Source organism: Neofelis nebulosa, chromosome 8 (assembly GCF_028018385.1).
Source record: "Neofelis nebulosa isolate mNeoNeb1 chromosome 8, mNeoNeb1.pri, whole genome shotgun sequence".
NCBI classification, from domain to species: domain Eukaryota; kingdom Metazoa; phylum Chordata; class Mammalia; order Carnivora; family Felidae; genus Neofelis; species Neofelis nebulosa.
Window position 1 is genome coordinate 90,692,804 of NC_080789.1, and position 12,498 is coordinate 90,705,301.

The following is a 12,498-nucleotide window of genomic DNA, read 5'->3' on the forward strand; positions in this document are numbered from 1 at the left end:
GACACAGAATCGGAAACAGGCTCCAGGCTCTGTGCCATCAGCCCAGAGCCTGACGCGGGGCTCGAACTCACGGACCGCGAGATCGTGACCTGGCTGAAGTCGGACGCTTAACCGACTGCGCCACCCAGGCGCCCCGAAACATTATTTTTAAAAGTCTTTGCCAACCTTCCAAATAACTGCATTACTTTGTCAGTCTCTGTTCACTAGAATAAATCACATTGGGCTGCTTTAAAAGGGAAAAAATTTAGCAAATTTTGTTTTAGCTTGTGAATTCACAGGAGGGACGTAATTCTTAGAGCAAAGCTTCAAAGATTTAATATAAGATAAACAATTCTTTTCATCAAACTTAATATTAAATATAACAGAGCTGCAGGCAGAATAACTCACTTTAACATTAAAATAAAATGAAGCACGACTTCAGTCTGATTACTTTGGCATGTGAAAATACTAAAGGCTCAGAAACTAAATAACAATTAGTTAAAACTTGAAATAAGCAAAGAAAATATGTTGAGAATTTATAGATAGATTTTCCTGTCATTTATATTATAGTGTTATCTCTGTCCTCAGATAAGCAGAAGAAATAAAAGAGTCATTTAAAAGTAGCTCTGAAAAATGCAAGGCATGAGAACTTTGTTTTGGTGGTTTTTGGTAGGTGAACAAGATCGTAATTCTTAGTTGTTTATATCAGAAATAATTTGACATTCTTTTATTTAACAAAGTATTCATTGAGCATCTACTATGTACTTGACACTGTTTTAGCCCTTGGAGTAATAGCAGTGATATAGGGCCGTGGAGACAAAAAGTTAGAAAAGGAAGTTTGGAAGTGGCAAAAGGTAGTGGTTTTGCAGCTTTACATATGGGAGTCAGAGAGGACCTCACTGAAAAGGTGGCAGTAAGACTTAATCCTTCAGGATATGTGAGACTGAGCCATGAACCTGGGAAAAAACATTCCAGATGACATGAATAACAGGTACAAATGTCCTGGGGCAGAAACATGCTTATCATATTTAAGGAACAGGAAGGAAGACACTGAGGCTGGAGTGGAGTGATTGAGGGAGTCTGTCGAGATGCGGTTGGAGAGATCAAGGAGGCCAGATCAGTAGTAGGGCTTCATAGATCATTAATAAGTACTATGCCTTTCATTATAAGTGATATGAGTGAGACCTTACCCTCAGAAGGATATGAGAGAAGAATGACAAGATCTGACTTTTATTATCAAAGGAATATTTTGGCTCCTAGGTTAGGAAAAGATTAGGAAGAAATACAAGTAGAAGCAGGGAGACCCATTAAGAGACTACAGCAGTGGGGTGCCTGGGTGGCTTAGTTGCTTAAGTGTCCTACTTCAGCCTAGGTCATGATCTCACCATTCCCAAGTTTGAGCCCTGCATCAGGCTCTGTGCCAACAGCTCAGAGCCTGGAGACTGTTGCAGATTCTGGGTCTCCCTCTCTCTCTCTGCCCCTCCCCCACTTGAACTCTGTCTCTTGCTCTCAAAAATAAATAAACATTAAAAAAGTTAAAAAGAGAGACTACAGCAGTGATTTAGGTGGGAGATGATGGTGGCTTGAACCATTTATGGTAGCAGTGAAGGGCAAAGGAGTGCAATTCTGGATTTGTTTTGAAAGCAGAGCTGACAGAATTTGCAGATAAATTGGTTGTAGTTTGTGAGAAATGTCAAAATGACACCAGGGACTTGGAGTAAATAGTAGGATAAAGTTTCTATTTCCTGTTATGGGAAAGTTTGCAAAAGGAGCAATAATCAGGAGGCAATAAGCAGAAGTTTGATTTGGTGTATCTTAAGTTTGCAATGCCTATTCAATTTCTACTAGAGTTGTTGAGCAGTTAGTTATACATAAGCCTCTGGATTTCAGGGACAGTTCCAAGATGAGTTATAAATATGGAAGAGAAAGACATGTAAATGATATTTAACATCACAGGGCTGGAAGTAGAAAAGAGAAGAGGTGTAGGAATGAATTTCAGGGCAATGCTAAGGGATCGGGGAGAAGAGACGAACCAGCAGGTAAACTGAGAAGTCAGATTGCAAGAAGTATTATTTCATTATTAATAAGAGGACATTGGCATAGGCTCTAGGGGCCCTAGATGGCTTTTTACTCCTTATAGGATGCACCTGGTCATTTGCCACGTGCCTATCACTTGACCTAAATCTTTAATTCTAGCTCTTGCTTACTTTCTCCCCTCCCTTCATGCCTGCATCACATTCGTTTTGAATATTCTTATTGTTAGTGTAACTTCATCTCACTATAAAATGCATTTTTGAGGGGCGCCTGGGTGGCGCAGTCCGTTAAGCGTCCGACTTCAGCCAGGTCACGATCTCGCGGTCCGTGAGTTCGAGCCCCGCGTCAGGCTCTGGGCTGATGGCTCGGAGCCTGGAGCCTGTTTCCGATTCTGTGTCTCCCTCTCTCTCTCTGCCCCTCCCCCGTTCATGCTCTGTCTCTCTCTGTCCCAAAAATAAATAAAAGACGTTGAAAAAAAAAATTTTAAATGCATTTTTGAAAACTGTCAAAAGTAATTTGGATATTTATCCGGTGAATAAAATGGGTGACCAAATTGGTTAATACTGCTTTTGATCAAATATTAGGCATGACTATTGAGTAATATCACCAAGTTTACTGTGTGGTTTATAGGCCAGATCTAAAAGCAATGTCAATAGGCGTGTTCTAAAACGTTTTGATCAATGACATTAATGGAATAAATATATAATTTCCAGGAGGACTATTTTCAGTTAACAGTCATATAGCATATACATATGTAAGTGCTGTTAACTTGATTAACACCATTTCTTAACATTCTCTTACTTTATCACATATATTTATATAGATGCTTAAAGTCTATGAACATGCATATAGCCATAAACAGTGCCTAATTGAATCTTCATTTCCCAGACTAAGAATTTCTTAAACAACTCCTATTCTCATTTAAGATGATTATCTGATCAAAAGCAATTGAAAATAATTATTTTAATGACTAAAGTTCTACAGAAACACATCTAATAATATTTGCCCAGCTATTACAAAAATTGCTGATTACAAAACCACAGACTTACAAATAAGCATCCTTGGATAGCTGGCTAATTCTAAGTTTGTAATGGATGTATCCCCTGCAAATTATGCCAACTATTTGTTCACTGAACAGACATTTGTTAAATTCTAGTATGTTCCAGATCACATCACAATGAAGAGTTTGCTCTTTTAAGTATTTCCAAGCACATCCTGAGAGATTTATATGCATAAGGGATAGAGCCAAAATAGGGCTACTGACTTTCTCTATAGTCTCCTAGGGAGTTTTACCAAATGAAGGACCTGCTTTGAGTAGACTAGAGGAAGACTGGAGAAGTGGCAAGGCTTAGAGTTACCTCCTTCTGGTTACTGCACCCAGACTCAGACCATGAATCAATTACACTGTGACGCAGAATGCTCCCTCCCTTACTCAATGTCAATGGTCCAATTGCTATTCATACCTCTGACTTGACCCATCTTCAGAGAGGAATAGGGTATATAATGGAATAGCTTGCAGTTGTTTTTAGAGGCTAACTACCATTGTTGTCCTATGTTCTGGTATATAAAGATGGGTTTCCTGTCCTCAAAATAATATTATGTTTTGAGGGGAAAGATATATCTCTGAGTAATTACATCAGAACATAATAACTGTTTGGGGGGTATGAACTCAATGTACTCAATGGGCATCTGGGGAGAAAGCCTTAGAGTTGCTGGCTTCACAGAGAAAGTGTTGGCATTATTCAAAGAGATGAGTTAATCTTCCACTAAGCTCAGCAAGATGAGATAGATGTAAATTCTTGGGACCTAGCTTTTTTCCCTTTGGACCTTAATGCTCTAGCTATTCCTGTATTTTCAAACCTTTTTCGCGAGATTTGACCTAACACTTCATTGTGAGTAAAGTCTAATTTTCATTCTAGGACTTGGCCTGTGAAATATTTTATAGTCTTTACCCTAGGGATTGCAATCATACAGAGGCAGAACATTGTAATTGGCCTACTGTTCCTCACTTAAACTTGGTGGCTGGCCCCATTCCTCTTACTAATGTTGACATTAATTGCCTGAGGGAGGCAAGTGATTTTTAAATGTAGGTTTACATGTTTCTCATTAGAAATAATAAACTTACAATGTTTTTCATGTGTTTCACTAGTATGGTCAGCTTCGCATCCTCATGTGATATCACTAACTGCACCTTAGGCGTCTTGTCAGGAAACTTCTCACCTGATAAAGCAATAGAATTTCAGTGGGTTAAGTTGGAAGCGGTTCATCACAGGATAAATTAGACATTTAAAGAGTAAAATAGGACCAATGAATAATGTGCAAAAGAAACATTTTTCAGATCATGTAGAAAACATAATACTCTTTCGGAAACTGAGTTGGTTGAAGATGGGATTTTTGTCTAATCATCCTGAACCCTCTCTTTCTCCTTATATTTTGTATTTTTGATTGATTTTGTGTTTGTTTTGATTATTTTCCCAATTATTTAAATTTGAAAACTTAGTGCCATTTTTGGCTCCAAATTTCTCAATGTTCAGTACAATAAGGGTAAGTATTAGAGAGCATGAAAGTGTTGACTTTAAAAGTCAGTAAGCCTGGGGTTCAGGTCCCAGGACTATACTTAAGACTGTGTTATAATAACTAAGTTAATTAACTTCCTTAAAGTGGAGATAATAGTTACCTACTTCAGAATAGTTGAGATGATTAGCTGAGAAATTCAAAAGTTTTCACAATGTAATTTCTCAATAAATGTTTGCAATTAATAATAGTCTTCTCCACATATTTGCATTCATTTCTTCCTGTCTAGTTCCATAGCTCCTAGTTCAGACTTATACGAATATCTTGTCTGAACTACTAGAACATTCTCTTCCCCTCTCCTAGAACTCAAATCTATTTGGACACAATCACCAGTGTAATTTTCCTATGGCAACTTCTATAAAATTACTGTTTTTTGTTGTTGCTTATTTATTTTTGAGAGACAGAGAGTGGGGGAGGGGGCAAAGAGAGAGGGGACAGAGGATCCGAAGGCACTCCTGTGTTAACAGCAGCAGGCCAGTGCGGTGCTTGAACTCATGAACTAGAGATCACGACCTGAGCCAAAGTTGCATGCTCAACCAACTGAGCCACCCACGTGCCCCTATAAAATTACTTTTTTAATCAAAGTACTCTTCATAGATTGCCAGTTCCTGTGAAAAAAAATCTGAATTTCTCAGACTTATATTTTTGCTTCCTATTGTATTGAATATTTCTGTTTTTTTTTTATTTCCCACTGTCTTTATTCCATACTGTAGTCTGTATGTTCAGTTCTACAAACATGCTCTGCTATATTATTCTCTTTATATGAAATGACCTCTTCTACCATTTTTGGCTATTGAACTTTTATCTTTCTACAAGGACTAATTAAAATGCAAAATAGTTTCTGTGGTCATCTCTCTCTGAACTCCCCTAACACAGCCCTTATCACTTAATATTTGTATCGTAATTATTATCTTACATGCCTCAATTTGTTTCGTGGACTATAATCTCCCCCAAGGGTGACTTTTTTTCCTATATCCTCAAGAGATGTATAAATCAGTGTTGCTCCATAATGTCACACTAAACTTTTATTTAATAACAAAAGTAGTCTTATTTTTTTTTCGAGTTATATCATTCCATCAATAAAATGAAGGCTCTCATTTTTTAATTAAAAATTTCTGGTTTATAGCCCAAAGATTAAGCATAATTTTCAGTGTCTCTGATATTTCCATTGCTAATCTTTGGTTGTATATTCTCTGAGGGAAGTTAGAGAGAAGTTTATTAATAACAAGAAATTTGGCAGCATTCTGCTGTGGGCTCATTGTGGTCCACATTGTTTTCTGAGAGCCAGTTTCAGCTCTGTAATCCTCTCTAACCTTTGAGAATTAAACTTGACTGGTATGTTTCCTTTTCCAAAGATTTTTACATGTTTATGAGAGTAGTTTACACATTGTACGTTGGTAATTTTTTTTAAGTTTGTTTATTGATTTTGAGAGAGAGAGGGAGAGAGAGAGTCCCAAACAGGCTCTGTGCTGTCAGTGCAGAGCCCTACAGAGGGCTTGATCTCACAAACTGTGGGATCATGACCTGAGCCAAAATCAAGAGTCTTACGCTTAGCCAATGGAGCCACTCAGGTGCCCCTGTATGTAGATAATATTAATTAATTTTATCATCAATGTGCATTATTGATATTGAAATAATTAAAATTGACATTGTTTCTTACAATTGAAATGGTAATTACATAAAAATAATTAAAAATTTCCTTAAAATATCTTGATTACAATGACTGAGAGACATTATGAGTTAGAGGTACTATGGGATAATTCTGATTGTAGTACTGAGGTAAATGGAATTCATAATAAAAAAATTTAATTGGATTTTTGGTATGAGCATGTTAAAAATGATGACTTTTTGATGTACAATGGACATTATTTTTGCATTAAAGTGTGAAAAGATTACTAGCTAGAAACTCAATGCATTTAATCAGAGGACTTTTAGGTTGAAGGTAAGAAATTAGCAAAAATTTATGATTGAGTGTCTAAATAGTAACCATATAACTGTTATTTGAACTGACTGAACGTGATATTCCACTCTGAAACTCTTGTGCCAGATCAGTAACCAGATCTGTCAATACCTGGCAGAATTCAGAACTCAGTGAAAATTCAGGCCACCAGGAAGTTTTAGTAGTCAGTGTAGTAATAGTAGAGGTACTTAATATTTCTAGAACTCTTACTGTATGCCAAACATTGGCTGAGAGCTTTATGTACATGAACTCACTCATCCTCATAGCAATTCTATAAAATTTGTGTTACCTCCGTTTTACACATGTGGGAACAAAAGCATTTGGTCAGAAGTCATACAGACAATAAACCATGCAGGGTCAAATGATCTCTAAAGCCTATGTTCTTAAACATTGTGCTGTAAAGGGGCAAACATGGGGGCAATAATCTAAGGGAAAGAAATGAAGAACCCAGAGAGGGAGAATTTTGGGAATAGTTCCATATGGACAAGAAGATGCTGGAATATTTTGGCTTTCTGCTTCAAGTTAGTCTGGAGAATCTGATTATACTTAATTTAATCATTTATAATAACCCTAAGAACTAATGGGACACCTGGGTAGCTCAGTCAGGTGTCTTACTCTTGACTCAGGTCATGATTTTGGCTCAGGCCATGATCTCATGGTTGGTGAATTTGAGCCCTCCCTCAGACTCTGTGCCGTGCTGACAGCTTGTCCTTACTCCCTCATGTGCATGCACTCTTTCTATCTCTTTCTGTTTGATCCTAAGAATGATTGTATTGAAATGTTTGAATGTATGACACTATAGCAGATAATACAGCACTCATTATGCATCCTGTGTCCATTAATGTTAAGAAATAGCATTTCAAAATCTAACATTTTCAGATGATAATATATTCATAATTAAAAAAATAAAAATTTACTTTAAAAGTATACAGCAAAACATCTTCCCCCATTCCTAACACCTATCCACCTAGTTCCTTCACCATTATTTCATTAGTCTCCCATATGTCCCTCCAGAGGGACATTTCTCCTTCCACAATTTCTCCACATAAGCAAATACGAATAAGTATTTTTATCCACTCCCCCCCTTTTCCACAAAAGGAATAGCATATTTACTATTCTGCACAAAGATCTTGGAGACATTTTTATAATAACACAGAGTTTATTTATTTTTTAAAATATAGTTTCATACAAGGTGAAATACCATAATTTATTTAACCAGTTCCCTATCGATGGGCATGAGGGCAGTTTCCAATGTTTTCCAGCTGTTACAAACCATGCTGCAATAAATAGCTTTGTATGCATGTCATGTTGTACCTATGCACAAATATTATAGGATAAATTTCCAACAGAATTGATGGTCAAAGGGTATTAGCCATTTGTAATTTTGATAAATGTTGCTAAATCACCTTCCATGGAGGTTGTAGCAATTTGCATTACCACTAGCAGTGTCTAAGAGTGCCTGCTGATTTGTAACCAAGCTTATTAATTAAATTTTTGAATTTTTGCCAAATCTGATGAGTTAAAAATGGTATCAGTGTAATTTTAATTTGCATTTTTATTATGAGTGAGTTTGAGGACCCTTTCTGTTGCTTAAGAGCCTTTGTATTTTGGGGTGCATACATGTTTTCATATTCTTTCCACAATTTTTTATTTGGTTATTGTCTTTTTCTTACCAATTTTTAGATGGTTATACATTTGACAACCAACTCTGTGATAAATTGCAAATATTTCAACCATTTTGTCATTTATCTTTGAATTTTTTAAAAGTTTGCTATAGTTTTTCTATATCATGCAAAATTATTATGGCTCCTGGATTTGTAGTGTTACCTATACCAGCTCATCCTCAGATTATAAAAGATTCTTCTATGTTTTCTTTGTTATATATATGGTTTTGTTATTTACATTTAAAATCTTTCATCCATTTGGTCTTTAACCTGGCATATGGTCTGAAATATGCTATCTCATCACCATTTATTGAATTTTCCCTTAGTGGTTTGACCACATATTAAATTCCTGGATGTATTTGACCCTATTTATGTACAATCTGTTATGTTCTATTTATTCATTCTTTTTAGGCCAACACTACACTGTTTTAATTATCAAGGCTTTGTAATGTGTTTTATAGGGCTAGTATTACCTCTCTGCTTGTGTTCAATTTTCCTGGTCTTTATATATTTTTGTTTATGAACTGTAGAATTAACATCTAATTAAAAATAAATCTATTGATATTTAAAAAATTATATTCAGAATTATATCAGAAATATCTGACATAAGATTCATGATGTAGAATCTTCCTATACAAGAGAGCATGCTGTTGGGTCTTTCCATTTGCTCAAGGAATCTTTGAAATCCCTCATTAATGCTTTAAAGTATTTTTCATTTGCTCTTGCATATTTCCTGTTCAATTTATTCCTAAGTTTTTTTTTTTTTTGGCTGCTATTGTAAATGGGATCTATCTTTCTTTCTTTTCTTCTTCTCCTTCCTCCTCCTCCTCCTCCTCTTCCTCTTCTTCTTCTTCTTCTTCTTCTTCTTCTTCTTCTTCTTCTTCTTCTTCGCTGCCTCCTCCTCCTTCTTCTTCTCCTTCTTTTTAAGTTTATGTATTTATTTTGAGAGAGAGAGTGCAAGTGGAGGAGGGGCAGATAAAGGGAGAGAAGGAATCCCAAGCAGACTCTGTGCTGTTAGCGCAGATCCAGATGCATGGCTCCATCTCATGAACTGTGAGATCATGACCTAAGCTGAAATCAACAGTTGGATGTTTAACCAACTGAGCCACCCAGGTACCCCTGGGATTTATCTTCCATGTTTATTTTATCTTTATCTATACATCAATTTGGTACCTGATACCTTTATTGAATTTTCATCATTTGTGTTAGATTCTTAGTTGATTCTTATTTTTTTAGGTATGTAATCATGTTACTGGCAGACATTGTTTGTTTTGTCTTCTCTTTGCCAAACTTTGTTTCTAAGATTTTTTTTTCAATTTCATACAATCATTTCACAAATATTTATGGATATCTTATGGACAAGGCACTGTTCTAGACCCTTGGAACAGGTTAGACAAAATTCCTCTCTTGGCATTTCTATAGTAGCCAGGGATATATAAAAAGCAAAACCACACAATAAACCAGTAAAGTTATTATAAGCTGAATATGATGAATGATAGGAAAAAAAACACCCAGAACATGATGAAGGCACTGAGGACCAACAGAATAAGAGTCAGTTTGCAATTTTAGATAGGATGATCAGTGTACTTCTCACTGAGAAGGTAAATTAAAAAGTTATTTTTTAATTTATTATTTTTGAGAGGGAGAAAACGCATGCCTTAGTGGGGAAGAGGTGGGGGGGCGGTGCAGATACAGGATCTGAAGTGGGGCTAGAACTCTTGAACCATGAGATCATGACCTGGGTGAAGCCGGACTCCGCTTAACTGACTGAGCTACCCAGGTGCCCAGAGAAGGTTAATTTTTAGCAAAGACCTAAAAGAGGTGAAACAGTAAGTTATCTGTTGGTAACCATGATGATCATGGGCATAGTGTCTTATTTTATAGTTTAGTGGAAATGCTTTTCCACTGTTTCCTTGTCATGCCTGATGTGGGCTTTGGATAGCCAAGATAGATACATTTTCTCATGTTAAAGCATTACCCATTTATTTTTATTTGAGTGCTTTGTCAAGAAAGTTTACTGAAATTTATCAAGTGCCTTTTCAGGGTCTATAGAGACAACCACATGATTTTTCTCTTTAAGTCTTTTAAGATGATAACATGTATACTGTATATTACCAATATTGAACCATTTTTGCATTTCTGGTCCTGGTGAATTTCATTCCTTTAGTGTGATGATGGATTATTTTGGCAAATATTTTAGAATTTTCCATTGATACTCAGAAGTGAGATTAGGCTGTGATTCCTTTTTTGCTGTTCTTGTATTCCTTGAAGCTACCAGCATAAATACTTTATATGCTTCATAAGAATAATATGGAAAAATTTCCTTATTTTTCTCTGCTCTGGAATTGTTTAACAGTGGAATCACCTACTTTTTAAAGGTTTTATAGAATTCCTGTGGAAATCATCTGAACTTGGTAGTGTTCTAAAGTTTGCTTTTTGAAGCTTTTTCTTTTCTCTCAAACTTGATCTTTTCTAGAGCAAGGAAATTGTGATTTCCTCGAACACTATTTCAGACAGATTTGCAAATTTAGTTTTGTAGACTTGAGCAAAGTAGTCTCCTACTATTCTTCAGTTTCATCTTTTTCTATGGTTACTTCTTGATTCTCCTTTTGTATTTTACATATTTGCATTTGCCCCATTCGTTTTAATGTTTATTTGTTTTGGGGAGAGACAGAGACAGAGCGTGAGTGGGGGGTGCAGAAAGAGAGAGGGAGATACATAATCTGAAGCAGACTCCAGGCTGTCAGCACAGAGCCTGACGCGGGGCTCGAACACACTAATGGAACCGTGAGATCATGACCTGAGGCGAAGTCGGATGCTTAATGGACTGAGCCACCGGGGCATCCCTGCCCCCAGTCTTTTGATTATATTAGCCATTGGCTTTTTTATTTTATTGTTTACTTTTAAACTTCCAGATTTATTTATTCTGTTTTCTGTGTTCTAACTCATTAATCTCTACTTGACTCTTCATCCATTTATTTTTCTCTTTTGTATTCCTTTGTTTTGTTTTGTGGTCTTATTCCAATTGTTCCAGTTATTGAGCATTGCTTTATCTTTCTCCCATGTTTCTGAGATGTATTGTTATTCTTTAGAAATTTTGCCATTTTGTGCTTTAAGTCCTTTTGGCCCAAGAGTTAAGAGAGGTTTGTTTTCATAAATATCTAAACTTAAGTATCTTTTAGCTTTCTGAATTTTTAAAATTAATTTCTCACTTTACTTTCTCATGATTAAAAAATATATCTGTACTATTTCTACTTTTTAGGATTTATTGAAATTTTCTTTGTGGCCTAATATATAATCTATTTTCATGATTTTCAGGATAAAGAGTTTTTATATAAATTACCAATTTTCCTTATTAATTTTATTTAGTGTTCTTTGTGTCTACTTATTTAAAAATTTTTAAATGTTTTTATTTATTTTTGAGAAAGAGAGAGAGAGAGAGAGAGAGAGAGAGAGAGAGAGAGAGAGACAATGCAAGTGGGGGAGGGCAGACACACAGGGAGACAGAATCTGAAGCAGGCTCCAGCCTGTGAACTGAGAGATCATTACCTGAGCCAAAGTCAGACGCTTAACTGACTGAGTCACCCAGGCGCCCCTGTATCTACTTACTTTTTTCTCTCAGTCTTTCATAAATCAAGAGAAGTTAATTAGAATATCCTATTACCAGTCTGTGTATTTTTCCTTGAATGTTCCATAATTTCTGCTTTATATGTGTTGCTGTCATATAGTTGATATGTAGTCATAACCACTCATATCGTTATTGAGAATTGTACTTATGATAGTTTAAAGTTGTATTCTTGTTTAATTCAATGCTTCTTGTCTTAAATGCCACCTTTTCTTTATTAACATCATGGCTTCTGGTCTCCATGTCCTAATGTACCTGTGCTTGGAGTTTAATTTTTAATTTTTAAAAATCATTTTCTCTTAGGTGTGTTTTTACATAAAGTATAGAGTTATGATTTATACTTTTACTCCAACTGGAAATTTTTTCTTATAGATTAATTTAAGCCCATTTCTACTTATTGATACAATAGATTTATTTTCTGTTATTGTTTTATGTTATTAAAGAAATATAACATTTTTGTTTTTATAATTTTTAAAGAAAATCTTTGGCTATGTAATTTGTTTTTATTTTTATGTACTTGTAATACTTAGAAAACTTTTACTTTTGTTATAGTGGTTACTTTTATTTAGTATTCTTAAACTTTTATTTTTTTTTGACAATATTTGTTTCCTAATAGAGACAGAGATAAAATTAATGTGTATAAAATTTTGCACTTGACTTTC

General features: G+C 35.4%; 2 protein-coding genes across 2 annotated transcripts in view; one reads left to right on the plus strand and one right to left on the minus strand.

Moving 5' to 3' along the window:
- Nucleotides 1–12,498, plus strand: part of PLCZ1 (phospholipase C zeta 1) — a 154,458-nt gene that overhangs the window by 108,606 nt on the left and 33,354 nt on the right. The gene's annotated exons all lie outside the window — the stretch shown is intronic.
- The window catches only part of PIK3C2G (phosphatidylinositol-4-phosphate 3-kinase catalytic subunit type 2 gamma), a 352,823-nt gene that overhangs the window by 25,111 nt on the left and 315,214 nt on the right, over nucleotides 1–12,498 (minus strand). Inside the window, exon 31 of the mRNA XM_058743529.1 lies at nucleotides 4,139–4,233. Coding sequence (XP_058599512.1) covers nucleotides 4,139–4,233 — 95 coding nt within the window. The remainder of the gene's footprint in view (nucleotides 1–4,138; nucleotides 4,234–12,498) is intronic.